Consider the following 25,639-nt stretch of genomic DNA (forward strand, 5'->3'; position numbering starts at 1 on the left):
TAAAAAATAATAATTAAAAATTAGTAAATGGTTAATACTCGTAAATTAATGTATAAATAAACAAATTCTTAAAAGGAAACTACTAAATTCAACACAATGAGTTAATTACCCATAAGTACTTGAGGAATAACTGAAAACGAACTTGGTCCTGGTAAATTTTAATTTAATATTAGATCGAGGAAGTATACATTTTAATATTGACATAATAATAATTGAAAAGTATCAACTTACTGTTCAATGATAAATGCAAAATAAATGAAATGACAAACAAAATTAATCACGAAATCTCTAGACTACATGACTAAATGGTTTACTCAGTACTACTTTTATACTCGTATTAAACATCAACTACGTAGCACTAAACACACTCACACACACACACACAAACACACCCCCACACACCACACTCACAAATATATGTCGTATATATATTTTTACGTAATATATAACTGTTAACAACAGCACTGTAATCTAGCAAGATAGATTAATATGCTTTTTGACAGCTGACAAATTACCGTCTATAATAACTAAATAATTCATGATCTACAGTATATGTTTAAGAGTCATTTTATTGCCAAATTTGAGATCAATATTGAAATAATTGGAGCCCACTTAATATGATCACCCCAAGATCGGGGTTTAGTGAAAATAATAGCCGACAAGTAGTATAAAACGTAGTTTGATGAATATACAATACACATTATACACATGTACCGCACGATTTTGACATGTTGCCATTGTATATTTTTATAACACTCTATGTTTTAGCAATTAAATGTTAATTCAACTGAAATATTGTTGATATAAGTATGTAGGTAATTAAAATTTAAAAGATAAAATCTGGTTTATGAGATTTTTTTATAATTATTTGTATTCAAATTGAAATACTATGTTAGTAGACAGGTAAGATATTAATAAGTAATAAGATATTTCATACATATATTTTAGTAGCAAACATGCGGGCTTATATGATCGAAAAATTACACCATGTACGCGTTTATTCGTTATCTCTAAAATCTTCTTTCGTGACTTAACATTAATTATCTTTTGATTTTTTCATCCTGTTTTACTCAAGATCTACGTAGATCTTTATACTTTATCTGCAACTATTTTCAACCTTATCAGTTTTTATCTGGCTCATTCCGACGATTCTAGATCAAGTGTTCGAAAATCAAATGTCATAATGTCGATTGTCATAAAATCAGAAGTTATAAAAATCAAATGTTATAAAATTGTTTCTCATAAATGTTATGTTGATAAATTTTCGTTTTTTGAATTTGGATCCAAACTAATGCCGGAGAAGGAGCTGCGGTGATATACGATGAAGTTAAAGTAACGCTAAAGATTCCTGATTTCTGTTCAGTCTTCACTGAAGAAGTCCTTGCGATCTCACGCACACTCGAAATCATCGATGAAATTAACATTTCCAAAGCCATTATTTTTAGTGATTTCCTCTGTATTCCAAACAGTATTAGTAACTATTACCAACTCAAAAGCGTATTTAGAAAAATCCAAAATCAGATATTGTCGCTATAATTTAATGCCCAAACCATCATCATGATATGAATTCCAGGTCATACTGGTATCCATGGAAATAAATCAGGACACACTATTGCTAAACTTTCTATCTTATCCCTTGACGCACATCAACTCTATGCAACCCCTGTCCCAGATATTACATTTTATTTCGATGATTTAATCCTAAACCAATGGGAACACAAGTGGTCACATTTTCACTCAATTTTGAACGAAATAAAAACCACCATACTACCAAACTTACCACGGCCAACTTTATAGATTACCAATAGGCCACACATGGTTGACCCATCGACATCTAACGACCAAAACTGAACCTGGCCAATGTCCTGCATGCAGAGAAACAATAACAGTCAAACATATAATTTGATATAGTCGAAACTACAGATATATCAGAGCCAACCTTATTAACCGATTAGTGTGATAACCTCTATGAAGCATTGGGCCCTGATCCAACGAACACCAACAAAATATTTATCTTCTGACTACAGTAATTTTTTTTTTTTAAAAAATGTTTTTGGGTAACGTTTTTGACTGGATGTTTTTCCTAAGTAAAAACTAATAATTATTAATATTAAAAATTAATTTGTCTACTGTACTATAAGTATCAGCTAAAATGAAGTGTAATTAAGATGATAAAGAATAATAGATGGTTAAATCAAAGATTAAATGAAATTTTTAGTTAAATTGTTTATGTGATTGAATAATAATTTCCACTATATACAAAAATAATTTCGATTTAGAAATCTTTTAGATTTGTTTATTACACATGACATTTATGAGAAATAATTTTATGACATTTAATTATTACGACACTAGACTTTCGATCATTTGAAATAGTAGGTATTCGTTTCGATACCACAAAGCCAACATTGTTGACGATGATAATATTTTTCAATATAAATCTCTCTCAGTAAATTATGGGCTTTCGTTTCCGGAAAACCAAGTCCGACCCAGCAGAATAGTATACACCGAGATCTTTGAACCTATACTCATGCCATGTCATGCATTGATCTAGTTCAGACACGAGACTGAAGTGAGGTTTTCTCACTTCAGCTCTCATACTACTTCAGCACGAAGAGACCATCAGAAATATGATATCATCGTAGCCAGTACCTAGATTTTGACAGTTACCATTTCATTCCAACTCAAGTTTAAGTAACAATTAAACTTCTGGCTCCAGTATCCATGACGTCATTGTCCAGAAAATTCGAGTATACAGACCTCTGCTAATAATTCTTAATGCTACATTTAAAATCTGTTCTCGTAAGGGCGATATGTCAAGTATAAAGACACATAACAAATACTTAACCACTACCACAAGAATATTTTACAACCCACATAAATGTGTTTTCTACTAGTCACTAATCTTCAATTAATTTATCGTTTATTGCAGTTGTGTTCTACACTCAATATTCCCAAAGTATTATTACCTTTACCATAATTTATACTCGTACTTAAAGTAATAGGATTATTATTTTTATTATCAAAGAATCGTATTACGCTGTATAATAAGTAAAAATGTTTATTTTAAGGTTACTATTAAAAAAGCAAAGTGAACACAGAAATAGTTCTTTTTATTTTTTATTTTTTATTTTTTTTTTTTTTTTTTTTTTTGAAATATAACGTATTAAGGGCAAAAAGTTTATTGATTGAAACCCCCAATATTCCAGGCCTATATGTCAACGGCATGATAAATTGCTGGTCCACGTGTAATGCACTCTAGTTAAATGAATATTAACTTTTCAACTTATCATGTCATAATAACTTTAAGTTGTAACAATGTTAAAATATAACAAGTTTTCAGCGGGGTTTTCAGAGAACACGAAATATATTTACCACGGCATGTTGATGGCATGTCATCAATGAACAAACTATATCAAATGTAATAATTATATTATAACACATATATTTCATTTTTTTTTTTTTTTTAACAAATATGATAAATACGACATAAGAAAATAATAATATAATATAACGATCAAATATAAAGTAAAAATTAGATGATAACAAATAAAATAATAAAATCAATAAATTAGTTGATATTTTTAAAAAAATATTGAAATTTGGTTTTTAAAACTATGCAAAATAGTGTATTTATATGAAAAAAAAAATAATAGCATACGTTATGTAATAGCGTGCGACTATGTAAAAAATAGAAGCAACAGGCTAAAATTCTAATACAAAGTAATTATAATAATTATATTAAAACAACGTTTAAACTTATTAATTTTGCCTTATCGTTTTTTGGAAAATACTAAATAATTTATTGTCATGCGATTAGATGCTTCTATTAATATGTAGTCAATTGTTATTGAATTTAATAATATGATTCGTTTGTCCAAAAAATAATAACAGGCGTTGATACTTATATTATATTAAATTAAAATATAACGATCTCGCTGAAATAAAAAAAACAAAATTGAATTATTATTCTAGTAAATAAAATCATTTTTATAATAAGAATAAACCTTTCGGGTGTAAAGATATACTTTTAATATATAAATATTTATTTTCTGAAAAATCCAACACATTAGTAAAAAAAAATTATTATTATTATAATAAGAAATCTTACTATGTATGACACGTAGCTTGTATATTATTTTTATAAAAAATAGTATATTTTCCGAGTGAAATATCTGTAGAATAAATTGGTAGAAGCGTATGTCGGTTTATAAGGTTTTGCCTGAGTGGATTAAGAAGAGGTGAGTTCGTCAACATTTCATGTTATTACTACTGTACAAAAGAGGACGCATTTCTCACATGTCTTCCCATTGATCGTTTTCTCGACGGTGAAAAATTACATCCCTGGTAGTGTATATGCACCATGTGATATTCAAGTGTGAAATAAATATATAAAAAATACGTGAGTTATACAAAGTATAAACCTAGATGTACGCACATATAATAAAAATAATAATAATACAATTGTGATCAGATCAATTGTGCTATAGCCAAAGTTTCTACTTGGAGATGGTGGCTATACGATTTCATAAAAACACATAAAATCAATAAAGACAACAAAAAAATGTTCAAGTTATTGTAACCAATAAAAAATAGGATTTCATATAAAGAAATTATACGGATTGTTAATCAGTTAAAATATAGCTAGTAAATAACAATACGTTTTGACCGTAATATTTGAATAATCTGTAACAGTAGAATCAACTAACATTAATTACATTGCATTAAAAAAAAAAAAAATTAAAAAAACCGTATTTTTTAAAAAAATTTCATTGTTTTAAAGTATATCTAAAACAAGAACAAAATGTCAAAATAATAAGTAGGTTTGATTAGCAGTTTTAATCAATGTGAGCTACTAAAGCAGAATGTCCACACACCATCTTCTTATTAGTCTTCGTCGTTGGTTTTCGTGATTTCGTTCATAGATTAATGATTAGAGGATTAATGTGTTTAATCAGATTTTACTATTATATCTGGTGTAATATTGTTCGGAGATTTTATTAACGATTTGAACTTTGAAATCTTTGTGAAAGTTATTGTTTGTTGTATATGGTGCAGGCGCAGAGTGAATCAGGCTAAGACAGATGGATTGGAAGTATTGAATTGTTTTTATATTGGAGGATTTTGCAGCTCCCTATCATTAGATGCTCTATATCTATAATGGCTTAAATATAGAATTTTAAAATCTTAGTTTGTTATAAATGTTCGTTTTAGATGAGATAAGAAGAGCCTTAGTTGGGTATTTAAAACTTAACGTTTATTTTTCAGCTGTAGATTCCAGGTTAATTTTTTTATTTAAATAATATCTAGGTATTTTACTTCGAAGCAGACATATATTAAAATTGTTCGCTGTAACTTGTGGATACAATAATTTTTTTAACGTGAATGACATGTATAAGGACTTTGATTTATTTATTCTGATTGTCCGCCACTTTATTCAAATATGAATAATATAAGGGTAATGGTCGAATGAATATATCTGAAACCGAATTGGGTGTCTGGAATAATTTTTGCTTTGGTAACCAAGGGGAGAAGAATTTTTATTGATATATTTATGAATGCGTTAGATAAAATTGGAAGTGAACTTTTAGAGCAGTAGAGGTTACATTTTCAGGGGATTTATTAAGTTACAGGATTAATATTATTTCTGAGAATTTCCAGGTTTGTGTGTAATAGGATAGGTGCAGTATTGCGTTATAAATGTAAAATCATAATAGGATTATATTTTTTGGTAAACTTTGTAATGCGATCATAACCAGGGGCTTTTTTGTTGCGACATTTTTGTTATAATAAAATCAATTTATCCGGGACAAATAGTTTCGGGGACTAGTGTGTTTAGTTGGAAACTATACGAATAAAACAGAATTCAAAGATTGATTGATTATTTGATTTTGAGTGTTATTTATGTCATGTGGTGTAAACATTTTGAGTGAATGTTAACCGAATAGATTATAACAGTAATAGCCCACCAGTTGTCTCTTCTTTGCGAAAAATATAAGTAGTTGTTCGAGATTTTAAGATTTTTTTTTTTTTTTTTTTTTTGTTACTCTACGAAAAGAGAAATTATATAGCGTTAGTTATCGGATATATTTATTATTATATATTTACTATATCTGGAAAAGCAGCGGAGAGTACATTACTTAATTTCTAAAAAATTCTAAACATTTTTAGCTCATTTTTAAATGAAATTAAAATATTAGTAGCTCCATCGTATCAAATAATTTGTATTAAAAACATTGTTTCTCATATACCTACTGTTGTTTCAAACATTTAAATCTGTTAATTAAACGATTTACTAAAACGATATTAGCACTATTGTTTCAGTAATAGTAGGTACTTTAGTTTTAAATGTATCTTCACTGGACAAACGAAGTTTATTAGAATTAATATTCGTAGCCTAATTTAATTAATAATTGTATTAAAATCCTCTTGAATACATAAAACGCATTGAAAATAAAAATTTGGCTAAAAAATGGGCTGTATAAATAACATTTTAAACTGACATTCTCATAAATAAATCAAACTTTTTAATTTTATATATATTTTCCACAACTTTTTGAATAAAAATACATAACTTTGCATTCAAATCTGGAGTCCAGTCTTGGCCCTAGACATTTTCTTAAATTAAATTAGATTTCGTAGATCTTGTAAAAAATACATGAAGTGCGGGTAGTAATAATATTTTAATTAATTGCCATATAGTGATAAGATATCTAATCATGCATTAAATAATTTAAGGAAATTCGTAATAAATAGTGGTAAAATATATGGCATTCTTGGACTCTCCTCACATCGTAAGTATTATTTCACCGAAAGGTCTTTTTAATTTTCTATTCTCTCATCAAAGGACTCTGTCCAGAAATTGAAAACACAAGTGAATGATCGTTTATACGGATCACCAAATAATTGTATACGGATCCTGGAACGACAAGAACTTAGAAATGGAGTGGACGGCTTTAATTTTAAATGATGTTCCGTGACGTTAAGGATTTCATGTCAATAAGATCCTATCCGTTAGTTCTCCGACTTGGTTTACTATCTTTTGCCTGCGGGCTGCCTGGGTTTAATTAAAATCCCGAACGCAGAAACAAACACAGCAAGGTTAACGTATTGTTTTTAGAATTAATGAAAAAATAAGTTCGAAAATAGATAATATGCGTACATATTGCTGATTGACTTAGCAGTTAGCTGTACTGCTTTACTGATCGAATATTTAACATAAAAGTGGAATCGAACTGCACAGCATTTTCTACGTTTTCTGTAACCATCTTAATTCTAAGGTCACTCGGTCTAAATGTAAATACGACGTGTATAGCATCCAAACTTATCGGATAAATGTATTTCGTTGGGAAAGACGGTTTGTGTTTACTTGGTCCATTTCAATCACTCAATCAAAAACGACTGTAAAATCAAAAAAAAAAATAAAAAATTTTTTTGTATTTATATTTCATATGAAAATTAACGTTGTGTACACGCACTTTAAGCATTTTAATTTATTGCCGTTAATGTATCAAATATTTCGTTTGCTCGCATGTTTTGATTTGTGCGTTAAAAAATAATTGAACAGAAAATCGATGAAAAAGATCTATTGTACTTGCCGTCAAATTAAAATACAATACCATATCAGTAATCATGTTGAAACGTGGAAATAAAACAACGTATATAAATTAAAAACTGACATCGAAATGAGAATTACGATTTTTAAACTATTAAGATTGCAGCACTGACAACGATCCAACGATGTACCGATTATTATTTTGTATTTTTATAAAACCTAAAAAAGAATATGAAAACTATAATATTCTTAAATTATAACCATGTAATCACGTAATGGCATGAAATTCTTATTTCGTCGTTCCATCAGTTTGATGATGTAATGCGTCGCCGTAAACGGAAAATGATCATCTTCCATACGATGGCGAACGTTATGGAAACAAAACTACGTCACATTCCATCACCGATGTTTGTGATTTTCGGACGATGGGGCGATAAACGGAGGAATACGAAAAAAAAAAACAGAAAAATAATAAGCGATTGCTGACGACAGCCTCGAAGTACAAACAACACACGGAACAATGGTAATCGACGGAAATAAGAAATCCCGGTGACAATACTCGCGTGTTTTCGTGTTTTCATCCTCATTGATGGTCGAGACAGTACATGTATACTACGACTTATATGAAATGAAAAAACGTGCGTAGAGTACATTTCAAACCCTCGTTGTTCTTCGGCGCAGTGGTAATTATTTGATTTAAAATGTTATTTTTAAATCGGTTTGGGTTCGTTTTCGATTGAAACTGAAATCGAAAAACCGGAAAACGCCAATACTATTCAAATCAATGAACCGTTGTGACGCATGATGTTCAACCCGTTATCGCGCTGTTCATGTAACAAGTTATTTGTTCCGAGTTAGTGGACAGTTTACAATGTCATAGTCAGTATCAGTAAAGATTGGCCAAACATACGCGACGATTTGTAAATATTGAATACGATTTCGGAAGTGGTCGATTGATTTAAAACACGTGTTGTACATTGTAAGTAATATCGACCATACATAGAAATATCGGATATGCCGATTTCCAGCGACTGTTCGCGCGTAAATTTTAGATTCTCTTGTTGTCGCTTCGAAATACTATTTCGCAGGGGGTTATTCGAATCACTCGAGTTGTACGCTATTATCATTTGGAAAATGTGAGAGGAGCCACAGATGTTCACGGGTAATTTGCACCAGAAAAAAATAATAATATTAACAATAAGCTACCTATGAGCGAAACGCAGAGGTGCGTAGAGAACGAGGTAAGATTTTTAAATCACACGTTTGCGTGTAATAAATACATCAGAAAAGAGGGAAGCTAGTTTATGCTTGGTTTCGGACGTGATCGAAATCCGTTAACGTTGCACAATTTTAAATGCATAACGCCAAATGCAAAATACCGTTCTCCCCGTAGCGCCGCAATTGTTTTATAACAATTTTCAATTTTGACAGCAAATAATTACTGTTCACGCATAAAAAACCAGAGTGCTGTGCTAGAATTATCATTGTATCATTGTTATAAATCAGGTACTTTGAGAGGAGTTTAATTATGAAACTTTAATAAAATATAATTAATTATTTAACATTCAAATCAAGTTAAATTATCTTGATGTCTCGAATAGCTAGAAAACAAACTTCGTTTTTCGTTTTAAGGTCTGCTTTTAAGGTCTGCAAAACAATGTGTTTCATTAGTATCGTGAAATAATTGAAGTAGAAAATCAACAAAAGCTTTGGGCTTATGAATATAAAATACGGTTTTAATCAAATATATTAAACTAATTATATTCACGTATAATGTACACTTCTACGAAATCACAAAGAATTGATAACTATAAATTTATGTTTTTGTATACGTCGTTTCAAAAATAACTTATCACAATCGATCGACGTGAAACTTGTCGAACTTTTGGTAATATATTATTGTATTTGACTGAGCTTCAGCGTGTTTATGCTTGAATCAGATAATTTTAATTTCATGTAAACAATAATATTCATATAATATAAGATTGATTTTCAAAATTGATAATAAAAAAAAAAAAAAAACACACATTTTTGACTTACGATATTATAATTATATTAATATTGTATTATACTGGGGAAAGTCGTGTTATAATTATAAGATTATATTATTCACACATTCTATAGGATGTGCAGACTTAAGTGTCAGATTAAAATAAATTATATCAAACCGGTAAAAGCCAATTCACAATCATAATTATGAAGATTAAATTAATAATTTTAATACATTGAATTTAATCTGTGTACATTTTATTCATACGAATAATAAATTAATTAGGAGTAACTAACCAACGAAATCATATTTTATTTTTATAGCAATTTATAAATTTTTTTGTTGTGATAAATAATAAATGCAAGAAGAATATAATTATTATAACTCTTAAACTATGTTTTGTAACTTGCGGCCACATTCGCGTAAGATATTTCAAAAACAGCGCAATTGATTATAATTTTATTATTAAAAATTACAAGTGTAAGACCATGCATTTTATCAGCAGATCGATGAAATTGTTTCGACGAGAGGAGTGTTGTAAGTAGGTCGTGATTTCTCAAGTATGCTCATATTTATGTATGCTTAATTTAGGCATTTTTTTTTTTTAAAATGATAAACACAATAAGATTATATTTTCTGTTACGTAGATTTTTTCAGCTATATTTATTTTATTTTATGCGCTGTATAATTACAACGTTTTATCGATTCATTATTCGCACACACAACAGCGAGAACATTGGATATAACGTATTACATGGCAATGAAACAATATGGCGTCTATGAAATCTAAAAATGTTTAGGTACAAGTTAAACTTTTGGCGTGTTAACTCGACATGTCGTCTATAAGAATTAAGCTAAAGCTTGACCAAAACGTTGCGTTTAATGTTTTGAATCTGTTTATTCCATTATTCCATTGCAGTGAAATAATCTGATGAAGTTGAGAAAAATGAATACTATTATTACCAATCGTACTATGTTTGTAGGAGTAATTTTAAAGATATTATTGAGATTCCCCGTGGATGTATAAGCTTTCTGGTTAGAAATTCCTTAGTGTGTTTTATGTACATTAGTTTTATATTTGTTTCAGTAAAAATCATGTTTGCGAACAAGAAAATGGTTTTTTAGACATATTAACATTGTCGAATAACGCTTATACAGAACAATACGGAAACTGATATAATGGTATTTGAACAATTACATTTTCATGCATTTAGATGTGAGCCTTCTGGTCCTATACTTACGAACTGAAACGTCGTATTAAATATTGTATTACACTCGAGCATTTATCTAAGAATCAATACCATTAAAACGCGTGTGTTTAAAACTTAAAATTGAATATATTCCCGAGCCATGTATTACGTGGGGATATACATATTACGCATCCTTGGCCACATTAGTTTCCGACTTGTACTACCGCATCATAACCAATCAAATATATTTTATTATTTAACCATCGTTGCGGAACATTTGAGAACCGTCTTTCCACTTGGCATGTTATACTCAGATGATGTGAACTATAACCTCCGAGTACTGAGTGGAAATATTTTACGTTACATTTCATGTTCACTTATCGAATTCCCCGTCAGATGATTGCAATATCCTTTTTATACAGAGTACCGCCTGCGAAACACGCACATTTCTTGTCCATTAAGTAACTGATATATTTAAGATGATTATATTTCTCTTTTGGGTCACAAACGAGAACACTCGATTATTTTTCCAGTAGTGCAACACTTGTATGTGTATAGGCGCATTAAATGTAATATCTAATAAACAATAAAAAAATTACATTTTTATACTTCATATCTTACAATGGTGTAACTGGCCATAACAGTACAATATTACAACGAATTTGTCTAAAACGAAATCGCACAAGAGACCAGGAACATTTTCCGGTAAAGACTGGCTTCCGGCTGATTTGAAAAGTTATAAAACCCTCAAATTTCTAACGGGATAACAGACAATTTCCGACCAAAACGGATTTTCATTTTATTCAGAAGTCTTCTTCGATAGATTTCACTGTAAACGCATAATCATCAAGTTATAGTATTAAAGTTTGGAAATAAAATATTGTATTTTTGCCTCTCAATAACATTTATACATTTGACGCGTTCGCTTTTTAATTCGTATCGACGTAACGTAATGCAATAGAAAGAAAAAGAAAAAAAGTAATGTTTGACATCAAATTTTATAAAAATAAAACCAAATAAATATTGTAAAATAAACAGTAAAGAAATATGAACGTAATATTATTGGGTGGAGAAAAGTTGAAAATATTTGTGTTAGATTTAGAAACGAAAACTAAGGTTAAAAAAAAAATAAAAAAAATACGATTGCGTTCCAACAAAAATAAATCTTCGAGTGTGACAAAAGAAAACGATAATGGCTCAACTTGTAAGCAATATCTGCGTCATGTTTCATAATTTTTTCCCTCTGAATCGATGCTACAAAAATTGTTTATCATTTTTGCCGACAATATCGTTAATAACCAAAAATTTCAAACAATTTTGGTAATTCACGATTCTGTCAACAGACGAAACTGAATTGAACAACTGTGTGTAAGGCAGTGGTGTTGCTACATAGGAAAGGGCCTTGGTGTAAATATTCAGTGCCACGATCACGATTTTTGCACCATAGCAGACTGATCTGGACTCAGATTATTCGGACAGTTGTTTCGCCAAATGTCAAATGTATTTGCTTTAAACGACCGGATATCCGGCCATGCGATTCTAGACTAGACTTCGTGTCATGGTGGAGTATACATATGTACTTTACAGTAGTTCAGGAGAGGAGCCAGCGAGAATGAAGATTCGTCGAAAATGACCTAATGTTTGTTAAATGACTGTCGAATTGAATAATATCCAGCAAAATAAAGTTGTGGAATTTAAATATTGTTTGATTAGAAATAAATGAAATAAATACTTATAATAGTAGTTAATAAATATTTAAAAACAACTTGAATCTAGAATAGTAAATTTTTTGGTAAATTCTTAATTTAAGTCGACGACTGAAAATAGCTCGTTTACTTGAAAATGCGGTAATATTATGCAGCATTGAACGAACAAATACGTTTAAAAAAAACTCCACCGAAACTGTTTGAAGTCTAAAATTAAATTTTTATACAACTCATTTATTTTGAAGAAAAATAAACCATATAGAGAAAGTATAAAATATATGAAACAAAATAATAAATGTAAGAATAAATAAAATAAACAAAATAAATAAAGGATTTCGATTAATGCCTATTGTTAAGGATGAAATGGTTTATCTACATAGCATAATAATCAAGACATTCTTTTCAATGATACAGTTAAATAACATCTATACAATTGACATTTATTATTTAAAATAACAAACCTATTAACATTTATTATCAATCAAAATGTTCTTTAGTGGTTCTCAATAGATTTTATGTTTTTTTAATTTTTTATTCCCCGATGCGAGTGAGATTATGAAAATCAAATTCCGTAAACATGTTTAATGAACATTGCGTTTAAAGTTGAAAAAAGAAAAATCGGCCATTAATAGAAATAATTTTTATGTTGGTAAAAAGTTGTAAGAAATATATTTCAATGTACTTTAATCAATCATTTTTGATACACATCATAAAACAAAATAAATGTATGATTTAGATTTAAGTCTTTATTTGTACCACATAAATATAAATTTCAATGTTATCGACAACAGATATAAAAAATACTTAAAATAAAATAATATTACAACTTGATATAAAAAATAATATGCTCACATAAATCTTCTTCGTGAATTATAAAGCACATTATTACTTACAATTTAAAAAAATTATTCTATGATTGCGTTAAACTTATTGTGGCATACTACCTACATAAATGTGAATAATTGGTGACGATATATAATATATTTAAGTTCTGTATGTACACGTATAAAGGGTTTTACGTATAGTAAATACTATATTATCACTTTTCAATGCTTCGTTCAAACTATGATTAATAAGTGTAACATTATACTATAAACCTAATTATTTTATTGTAAAACACTAAACCCTCAGCTATACATGGTCGAATATCAAAAAATAACCATATCTAATGAATTGTTTTGTTATTAACTTTCACAAATTTCATATTTATTTAACAATTATTTAATCATATGATATAAAAAATGTTCTTTTTTAAGCTAGGTACTAATATTTTGAAATCCAAAGATATATATAATTATACATAGAAAGCTATATTCAATGTATTGAAACCATAGGAAAGTTCATAAGCTTATACAACGCATAATGGATAACTGGACCAGGCAGAGTTAATATGATTGGACGAATTCTAAAAAAAAAATTGGATAATAATTCAACAAGATTTATATAGACATAAAATGAGATGCGTCACTATAATATGAGTCGAATAAATGGTGCATGGAGTATCGCCGTAAAAAATAATATTAACTTTTATAATATTTCTATTTCAAAAACCCCCTTTATACCTGTATTTATTTAAGATTTAAAATGTTGTACACATATATATTTTTTTAATATTATTAACTACGTTGGTGTTGTATTTATCATTTGGTTGAATAAACGCAAGAGTAGATATGCAGCAAGCAACACAAATACAGTGCCAGAGAATACGAGAGCGTAAATGAATATGTTGGTCACGAATTTCTAACGAAAAGATTATTTTTTTATTAAAAAATAATAAACATATAAACAAGCTTAAATCTAAATTTTGAAAAAAATATTTAGATTCGGTTAAATAAAAACGAAATACCGTAGAGAACTTTTATTTGTAAGCATAAATATTTCAAATTTTCTTCATTATAAAAGAAAACCTGAGGTTAAAATCAATATCATATTATTTGTTGAAATATATTGTTAAAATCTACCAAAGATCATCAATCATTGATGATATAAAAATAAATTTTAATATGTGTTTAAAATTAAACCTTTATAATAGTTTATATACATGTATTTTGTATATGTTTACTATGAAAATACAATTCCTTGACATAAAAATGTATTTCTATATAGAATATTATATACTACGTTTAAAGAATCGTAAATGAAACATTGTTATACTACAATATTTATATCAATATATTGTTGTACTTTAACAGTAAAAATACATATTTGTACATTTGTACCCATGACTATAAATTTCATTAAGAATAAGATATTAAAGTCGATTTTTACCTTGTTCTCGTCGAATACTCTGAATACCAGTGACGCAAATTTTGTTGGATCACCTTGTGGGAAAAACTGTCTGTATATCTTTATAAAGCCCTGTAAATCAATAAGAATATTATAAAATCAATTATTCGGTAAAACCACATGATGGTATATTAATTTATAACTCAGAATATCAGTACAATCCTTGATATTAAATTGGACAAAAAACTATCATTGTTGCCATAATTCTAAAAATTCTAAATAAGATTAATTTAACTTAATTTTCACATGAAAAGATTATAACACATAGTACTAGTGTTTAACGAATGACTTTTTATTTTTATTACTATTAATAAATAACAAAATTAAAATATAAAACAGTTCATAGTACGTTTCTATATTTTGATATTAAAGTAGAAATTATAATATGCTTTGATAACTATCAAATATCTTCGTTAATTTTTTTTTTTTTATAAAAAGTCATAGTTTTTTTTTTATTGTTAAATCGGATATAAACAATATAACTTGAAAGTATAGAACGAATCGATATTATGCTGTAGTGTACGTGTCGACTTTCGAATTTATTTTATGCGGTTACAAAGGGATCGGTGATAATTGTATTTAAGATGTGTATAAACGTAATGGATGAACTTACTTGTTCCGTGAGCAGTCCGTTCGGGCAATCTTTTAGAAAACCTTTGTGCCTGCAAACACACGAAATGAATTAGAACGAATCGCAATCAACGTAATAGTAATAATATTGCCATTTATCACTATTGTTTCGTATAAAAATCATCAAAAAGATTAGAAGAGTTATGTGCCGTGTCATATCGAGCACGTTATGTATCATCAATGATGATTCATCATCTTACTAAAACACCGATATCACATAATAATGTTACCATAATAATAGCATAGAACGTAGATTTTTGTTCAAATCAACATAACTATACGATTCTCGCACGAACCCTAGTAACGACCGGTCATATAATCATATTATAATATTGTTATTAATATGTTTTTATATTTCTTCCTGATATAAAATTCTACAGCCGTCTGTTATTACGATCACATGAACATCAATATTGATCAATCACGGATATGTAATATACCAAATTAAAATATGTTCGTCGGTCATCGACGTGTGAGCACCATTGATTTTACGGATATGGAAAACGTGAAAAGTCAATTTTTTGAAAAACACTTGATCACGAACCTAGATCAGTGGCACCTAACCCCTAACCCCCTCTAACACAAGTGTTGTTAAAAAACTAGCTTAAATGGGATGGGTAATCCTAAAGGCCTATCATCTAATGGTCATTAGGACCATCTTGGGACTAACAGTGGCTACGAATATTATTTCCTGCAATCAGCACTATTATAGCTAAAAATGCAAAAAGCTACTCATATGATGTAATAGCATATTATTATTATATTTCAAATATGGGGAGAGGCCCCCATGGGTTTGATTTGAATATTTTTATTGAATAGTACTTTTGAAAAATATATTTGACAATAGTACTTTTTAGAGCTCTACACCACTGCCCTAAATGTTTATTATAAAAACCAGTACGCTTAGCTGATTAAATAATTAAAACGTTCTTTGTTTCTTAGATAAGAACCATCAGCCGTTTAAATAATGTTTAAAATAATGTTTTAATTATTTTTACTATGGAAATATTCTTTTTTCATTTATTAATTATGGCGTTTTTGAGTCAAAGTAATCAATCGAAATTCGCAATGGAGATTACGATAAAGTTACAAAATGCCATGGCATTCCAAAATATAAAAATACTGTTTTTTTCGCTTTAGTAACTAGAAATTCTGTTTTCCTTTTCAGCTTGAATTTCTAATACGTTTTTCGCGTGACAACAATTTCTTAAACTTTTCATTTCTGTATATTGTTATACTACCCCAAACCTGACCATGAGTATTTTACACTGAAAATAACCTTAGTAACATTGATAAAAATATGAATTCGATTAACAAATTATTTGTCACAATTCAGCATATAAACAGATTTGTCCAACTAACAAAATTAAAATGTCAATTCATAATTATTTCAAAAATGACAAACATCTTATAATTTTAATTAAACTTGGTTTATTAATTTGATAATACGAGTATCATATCGTTATGGGTAAAATTATTTTCACAAAATATGTGATCAATATAATAAAATATTTTATTAATACAATTATATTTTTTATAAACAAAACATAAGAAATTTGCTGTCGATTCTATTAATTTTATCATTTCAATAAAATATATTTTTTATTGATAGAATAATTTGTTTCAATCTAACAAAATATCATATTAATACAAGTAAAAAGTTTTGATCATATCAACTGAAATCATTATTGTTGCATTAAAAAAAAATGATATACAAATTACAAATAAATTTAGTTATAGGTAGATATTCATAGAAATTAATACATTTATTCAATTTTTTTTCGAGTATTTAGAAAATATTTTCAAACCTAATTAAACATAAATAAAAATAAATAATATTGGTAAAATAATGTAGATAGATATTTAAATATATATTAAAGCATAATTATTTTTACATAAATTATATAATATAAAGACTTATAAATTAGAATAGATAATAGTTTTATATTATATTAACTTAATGTTATGAATATTCATACACATATAATACAATTCAATTTTATAATTGGGCACTCTACTAAATTATACAAATGAGTATTTTTACAAGTATAATACATATTATTATTATTTTTTATCAATATTTCTTGGTATACGATATGGTACATAACTTAAAAAATTTTATTATCAATTTTTAACTACACTTATCCATTTAAACATCTTTATTTATTTTTAATAATTAAGGAAATTAATATAATATAATTTAAACCATACAGTAGCTTGCATGTAGACACTATTTATTAATCAACATAAATATAACATAAATATCATATATGTATATTTAAATACAAAATGAATGTATGTAAACTACATTTAAATATTAATTATGTATATAGATACAGCATATTGAAATAAGTAAATAAAATATTACGCACCATAACATAATATAAAAATATAACAATAAAATTAATAAAATGTTTAATTCTTAGATATAATTATCTAAATCTAAAATGTATTAATTTAGATTTGTGTGGGATTTATCAAATTTAGTAAATTCATAAGTTTTAAATACAGATAAATTGTTCTTAGTATAGTATGATTTTTATAATGCTTACTAAAAAAATATAAAACGATGTAGGTTAGGTATATTAAATTATTTTATATAAAAATAAGTGTGAACAAGATGTATTTACTTAAATTATATTCGGAATAACATCAAAATTAATTTTTTTGTTTACATAATACCTACCCTTAAAAATCTTATTGGATAAACAAATATTTACATAAAGTAAATCTAGTTTAATTATGTAATAATATTGTCTTTTAGAATAACTATTTTTATTGTTTTTTATTTATACATTTTTATACAGTTTTTAATTACCTATAGTTTATTTTTATTATTCAAGTGCAATATATTTATACACAAATACATTTTAAAATGCTTAAAAATACTTATGTGGGTATAAAAAATGTTAACTACAATTGACTTACTTTATAATATTTGCTGTAAGAATGTAATAAATATTATTCTAAGAATTATCAATCAAACCGGTGTTTAGATATAACAAGATATCTTGAACTTTTTAGGACACTAAATCGAAAGTTAAACGATTGACCTTAAAAAGTAAAGTGTGAGGCTGAATTATTATTAGACAACGTTCTCGTCTTATTTTTAATTTTTTTTTCTCCGTTTTTGTGGAAATTCAGTACCTATAGATTATACTCCTAATAAGAGTCAACGAGTAATTTGATTTTCCAATTTCTCAGACTTTCATAGAATATTTTTATATTTTACCTATTAATCTTCAAACATCTATGTGAATTTCTTATTTAAATATTAACGATGACATAATTTTAATGAAGTTATGTTAGTGTTGAGAAACGTGCGCTGAGAAACGCGTGGATTCTGCGAAAAATTTCTAAATTATGCTAATTTTAAAAAAGTATTTAAATTACTTATACAAATATAATAATTGCATTTAATCAATTATTTTTATTTAATATTAATATACTAACGTAATAAAGTAATTAATACAAATCAACTAACCAACAAAACCGAAACAACGAGTTGACCATCTGTTCAATTGTATACCTATGCCTGTTTAACGATTGGGTAATATTAATGATTAGGACTCGGATGTCGTTGCATTTGTAACTTTTTTTTCCATTGCTTGGATTTGTTGCTAAGTAGGTTTTAAATTCATCTCATGTGAGTACGGATTAATATCTAAAAGTTTTTAGTGCAACTTTTTGCAATTTTAGCCATTTTTTCAATTTGATTGCAATTTTGACCATTTTTTTTATTTGAATATAATTTTGTTGATTTTTCTCATTAATTGTATATTTTTATATACTTGTAATTTGTGAATAAGATAATTTAATTTTTTTTTAAAGGTATTAGGTATGTTAAAAGTACTAACCTACGCGTTATTTCGGGATTTAGGTAGACCGCCACTACCGACCGGAAATGCGATAATGTCGCAGTTATTATTAATACCTATATTATTTTCCAGAAACTAATCCAGAAATATTGGGGTAAATATGACGGTTTATCGAGATTTTTAGATTGTACTATTGTAGCTTTAAGTTTATTATAGAATTTTACTTCAGTCTTCACTTCTTCAGTGTTCAGTCGTTTAGTGTCGTAACGTGTTTCGTCGTTTTATAGGTTTGTGTCTTATTATTTCGTATTGACGTCAAAAATGTCGAAAAATAAGCAATCAGTGTCTAATGTATTATCCAGGGCCGTATTTAGGAGGGAGCTACAGGGTTCTGTTACCCCGGGCGGCTAAATATGAGAGGGTGGCTAATTTTTATATTTTCAATATTTAATGATCTAATATTTTTGAAGTGAAATTTCTTTACAAAATAAAAAGTGTACCTCAAAAAAATATAAATCACGGCATCACGACACACACATACACACACATACTCGGTAACGATCGAGTACTGTCGATAGATTCAAAGATTTATAAACAATTTATCCTTATGTTGATACTGAATTTAGAATGTTTTTGTGTACACCAGCAACGAATTGTTATTCAGAAAGATCTTTATCAACTCGCAGAAATTTGTATTTGGTATAATGAAGCGTTTTTAATTGTTACCCTCTGGTGTCAAATTCCTAAATACGGCCCTGATGTTATCGAAATACGTCAATGAGTTTGGGGAAAATGTATTTTCGAGTGATGGGTTAGCTCTTTTTTGCATGTTATATGAAGTTCGAGTATCTGCAGATCGAAGATACATAGTTACACATCATTTAAAAACTGATAAACACAGTCGAGCCATAAATCGTCATCAAAACGCTACAATTTCAAAAGTACAGTAACAACTTACACTGTGTTAAAAAAAAATCTACATTTTCCAAAGATCTTTGTCAAACATTATTATCTGCTAATATTCCTCTAAACAAAGTTAACAACAAGGATTTCCGTTTATTTCTGGAAAAATATACAAAAAATTTAATTCCTGACGAAAGCAGTAGTTTTTCCATATACAAGAACTTATTACCTTCAAATAGGAGATCTTTCGAATTTGAGAACCTGAAGAAATCCTTTATCGTGCAGTGCAATCATTTTTGAAGGTATCCAAATTTTTATTATATAATAAAATTAATTATTTTTAAATTTTATAAAATTGCTTACAAGTTCCTGAAAAACCGAACAAAACTAGTTTGATTTATAAGTTTGTTATATTTTATTTTAAACAGTATCTATTTTTAACTAAATAAATAAGGCTATAATCATACTACAAAATTCGTAATTCTTAAGAGTAAAATATTATAACTAAAAACCATTAATAAAAACAAATTGTAAGCGTAATTTTTAAGTGCAACTTTGGGTATTTTTTGCTGCAATAATGCAATCAATTTTCAACGTTTTTTTATTGCAATAACTTCCGGAGCCCTATAAATGATTAACAAGCTAATTTAAATTTAGCACAACAAATTTTAATTAGGTACAACATTTTATCCAACGTCCAACACGTACATTTATTAATTACTTTACGCATGAATAGTAAATTTTGTATAAAACACTATAAACCGTGTAATAAGAAAACGTAAATAATATATTCAACAACAACTGTCATTGTTTGAGCCGTGCGTTTAGTTACTTGTTTCATGTTTTTATCTGTTTTGTATTATAATTCACCTGTGATGCACAGCGGTGCATCGCACGGCTGCGGTTATAGTTGGCGCGGAGGTTAACCTAAAACCATGCGCGATTAACCGACTGCGTGATCGCGCTGTTATCGTCACGCGAAACGTTCGCTATTCCGCGTTTTCAATTTCTATCTATAACAAATAAGTCTTAAAGATAAGTCTTAAAGATAAGTCTTAAAATCTTAAAGGTTATGTTCTTGATGCCACAAGTTTTCTCGAGTTCCTTTGTTTTCAGTTTTAATGTGGTTGCACCGAGACATTTTTATCGTAATAATGGTATCTAGGCGGCCATAGCTTTCGTGGCGAATGTGTCTCTCTCTCTGTTCGTGTTCGTCCCCATGTGTACACATCAGAATTAGTTTTATTGAATTTCATTCTCGTTCCCGTTTACAGCCATCTTGTCCAAAACCACGTTTTTCTTTGTGTTGTATTTTATCTGCTGTCTGGTAAGCGGCGTTCAGTTACTTAAAGTTACTCTCGTACTTTAAGTTAACATAGTTCCACATCGGTTACTTCTCGGCGGCGTTTGCGAACGACGTGGTTTTTCATCGTCGTTTATGATGCGCTGTGATGGGGACTTGGTCAACAACTGTCGGCATACGATTCATATAGTATGTATATACATAGCCATTTTTTATCCTGAGGCAAAACTGAAGCAATGTGCCCCGTAGGTTGTAAAGTTGTCACACTCGCAGCTTTTAATATGTATAATACTATTTGGAAAAATCTGAAAAATTGTGATTAGGTTTCTAGCAAAACAAGAAATAACATTTCTTAAAATAAATTATTTAATATTTTTGCGTCCCTCCAGCTTCAGGTGCCCAAGGCAAATGACTCGTTCGCTTCACCCTAGTGACGGCACTGGTCGCAGTTGTACGTGATTATTGGTCGACTAAATTATTATTCGTCGTATCAGTTTAGTATAGGTCGACAGACCTAGGTTAGAGCATTTATTTATTATCTATATCATATTTAGTGTGTGTGCCGTGTGGGTCACCCATTTTATTATTTATATATTGTAATATAATTAGTTTTGCCGCTGGAGGGTCAACATTGTTTATTAATCATTTATATTATCATTATTACTTGTGCCGTTGTAGGACCAACGTTGATTATTTATTTATTATGCCATTTAGGCTACTTATTTATTTTACATTTATTATCATACAGTCCATTTATTAGAAATTTGATATTTGAATTTTTATATTCATTAATTTGGTGAAAGAGAACGTCTCTTACTATCAGAAACACACCGTATGCACCAACACTCATAATAGGTTTAAATTGGTGAAAGACAATTATAAATATTTACTAAATTATATTGATTTATAAAGTTAATAAAATGTTTTTTGTATTGAACAAACTAATTTTTTAACTTAAACATTTTTATAATAATACGATTTTATGCTTTTATCATTCAAGTATATTTCACTGTCGGAATGACGAAATAATAATCAAACTAAGTATGTATATTGAAAATGATTAATACAAAGTGTTGAGAGAATATAATAAAATGTACCAAATTTACAGTTTATTGTCTGCTTAAAAATGTAAACTACTGCAGTATATGACAATATGTTTATTAATATAACAACATTTGTATTATCAAGATAAAATATTGTTAGCGTAATAAATACTAGATTTTTTAATCATCTAAAAAATATGTATGTCAATACTACTAATAGCATTTTTTTCTGGTGTACGTACACGAATAATCGACAATTGCATTATTTTTCATATTGCATGAGATGAAAAATGTCAATTGAATGCGTTTTCATACGGTTTCGCACTTATAACATAATAATTATGATATTATAAAAACATTTATTATTATAAAATACAAGTTTTAGTAAAATTGCTAATGTTTATTTTATCTTGCAGTTGAGCAAAAATCGTTATTAAATCAAGAAATGTTATAATTTAATTAATTTATGGATATTGATTTTTTTTTTTTTTACATTTATCAAATAATTAATTATAAAATATCTTTAAATTAGTTTAAACCATGGATATGAATATTAAGCTTAAATATATATTATGGTAAATATGAAATAATCATATATGTATTAAATGCAACGAATTCAAATTTAAATTAATTGGCACGCATAACTGTTGTCTTTTACGTAATAAAACGAATCGACTGTTAAACGAAATGCCTAACTGTGCAGCTCTTACAAAACGTGTTGAAAACTTTATTTGCAGGTATGTAATGTATTCAGAAAACATAATTTAAACCATTGTGACCTGTTCATATAAAAATTCGACCTTTTACGTTGAAAAAAATGAATTATGTGCTTGAAAATATACAGTTCTACTTTGTACTAGTACTTACTAACAAAAAATTTGTTTGACATTTATTTTTAATTGTTACCATTGTATACCATTGTTCAAGATGGATTTAATACACGTACCGAACTGCAGTACGTATAGTTCAGGAATTAATCCCATATTTTGTAATATTTTCATTTGAACTTGTAAAATCACAAAATAAAATCATTCTGTCCAGCTGATTTTCGATTTTTAAATACTTTCATTTGATTGGTTATCAGGACTAGTTGATAGGAATAATACATTTTTGATAATGTCCACACGTTAATTTGTAATCTCCAAAGTTCTAGATGATGTGCAATCGTTACTTATATCTGAAGACGCTTGAAATACTAAGTATTGTATAAGGATGGGCCACACTTACAACTAATTCCAACCAAATTTGAGTTGGCCTATATTTTTGTTCTCCCGCGTGATTGCATTCCTTATTTCATTCAATTTCACTACAATTTATATAAATTTATCAGTGAAAGGCGATCACTACCAACACTATTAATTATTCGTTAAATGTTAGAAATTTTAGCAGTGCTGTTCAAGAAAACTCGAAATATTCAATTTTTAAGTTTTTAAAGTCAAACTTGATCAAAGTGTATGATTTTGATTCATAACGTGTACTCTGTAGTAGTTGTACTCGTATACTAGAATAGATTTTTTTTTTTTTTTTTATCAAAAAAATACTCGTTTGATTGACATAGTTTTTACCATTTGATAATATAATTTATGTAATTCTAATGCAATAGGACATAAAATTTGCCATTATATGTTTTAAGTTTTTACTTTTATTAAAAGACAATTTTAATTATCTACAAAATATTGATTCATAAAAACTAATAGCACATCAGTTGTTTATTGTTTATCAATATTTAAGATGTTCAGAGGAACTAAAGTTTAGTTTATAATAATTAATAACTAATAAGTTGATGAGTTCGTGGTTAATATTATAATCTTTAATCTCACATTAATCATGTACATCGAAATATAAACTTTCATATTTAATAGGATCGTTTTGAATGGAATTTGATACTTTTTGTTTTAAAAGTTAGTTTTAGATCCAAATACAATTTCGTATAGGCTATTTAATTGAATAGAATAACATTTAATAGTATGACTGAAAAGTTAGATATTAGTCCGTTATTGCCCGCCGTATAACGGTAGGTATATAAGTACTTGATTAAAAAGCACTTGAGTCAAATACATTGTAATACATTTGAAACACAGTGTGTTTACTAAATGTGTTTGTATATTTCATATAATTATAATGTAATTAAGATATAATTGCATTAGAAGAACAAGACCAAATTATCTACTTCACCATTATTTGATATGTGCAAATTATTTGAAATTGTTGAAATTAGAATTCCCTATGGGCATTAAACTCAATAGAACAGTAAAACCGATCGATCGTCAAATCACCAATCAAACCCAAAACTTGAAACTACGTTACAGTAAAATGTTCAATACAAGGGTGAAATATTGAAATGTCATCCACGTAATTCAAATATTTATTTTACGATACCATTGATTTTTTTATTTATTTTTTTTTTAATAAATTATTTAATATAAATAAATATAAATTAAATAAATAACTTAATTTTGTTAAGTGTTTCGCGTTGTATTAATTTGTGTTACAGAAATATGTGTAATCGGTTTTGCATACTCAAAAGTTTGAAATGTTTTACGAAAAATAAAACAAAATTTTGAAACGAGCTAAAATTGACATATTTATAAAACACAACTAGGAATATTAGTGCAATGTAAAATCACTCCACTGCCATACTCGACGATTGCCAAAGGTCAAAATATCTTTAGAATATGACTAATTGTTATTATAATAATATTTTGTAACATTTCTTAATAAATAATTAATTAATATGGTCAGGTAGATTCAACTTAAACATTTATTAAAACGAATTGTGAAAAACTATATTAACTTATGATTTATCAATTATTATTGTTATTTTTATTTAGATATAATTTTTATGATTAAAATGTATATCATGCATATTATATTTGTTGTGTTCAACTCAATACCTCGATTAAGAGGGTTCAAGGGGTGGAAGTGAGCTGAAAATATCGCAGTATCGCTGCTGAGCTCAAATTCTTACGTTGCGGTATATACGATCTAACCAGTACCCAATTAACCTCCAATGGAATTATGACAGAACCTAAGCTATAAATGCGTTCAACGGGTCAAGTGAAATCACGGAAATTCAGAATGGGAATCTCTACTTAATCATGATCCTCGAAAACTCATGGTTCTATTAGTGTTTTGTGTGCTCGCGTACGCATTATTCCGAACACGTGCTGTAAACTAACCAGCAAGAAGTATAATTAAACTTCACTAATACGCAT

The 25,639-nt window shown here is 27.9% G+C and overlaps 1 protein-coding gene across 1 annotated transcript in view; it reads right to left on the bottom strand.

Moving 5' to 3' along the window:
• Window positions 1-25,639, bottom strand: part of LOC112686155 (frequenin-1) — a 176,647-nt gene that overhangs the window by 97,241 nt on the left and 53,767 nt on the right. Inside the window, exons 4-5 of the mRNA XM_025558338.1 lie at window positions 15,341-15,389; window positions 14,710-14,799 (exon numbers count right to left, since the gene is read on the bottom strand). Of these exons, the coding sequence (XP_025414123.1) occupies window positions 14,710-14,799; window positions 15,341-15,389 (139 nt within the window). The remainder of the gene's footprint in view (window positions 1-14,709; window positions 14,800-15,340; window positions 15,390-25,639) is intronic.

Source organism: Sipha flava, unplaced genomic scaffold (assembly GCF_003268045.1).
Source record: "Sipha flava isolate LNK unplaced genomic scaffold, YSA_version1 2_pilon_pilon, whole genome shotgun sequence".
NCBI classification, from domain to species: Eukaryota; Metazoa; Arthropoda; class Insecta; order Hemiptera; family Aphididae; genus Sipha; species Sipha flava.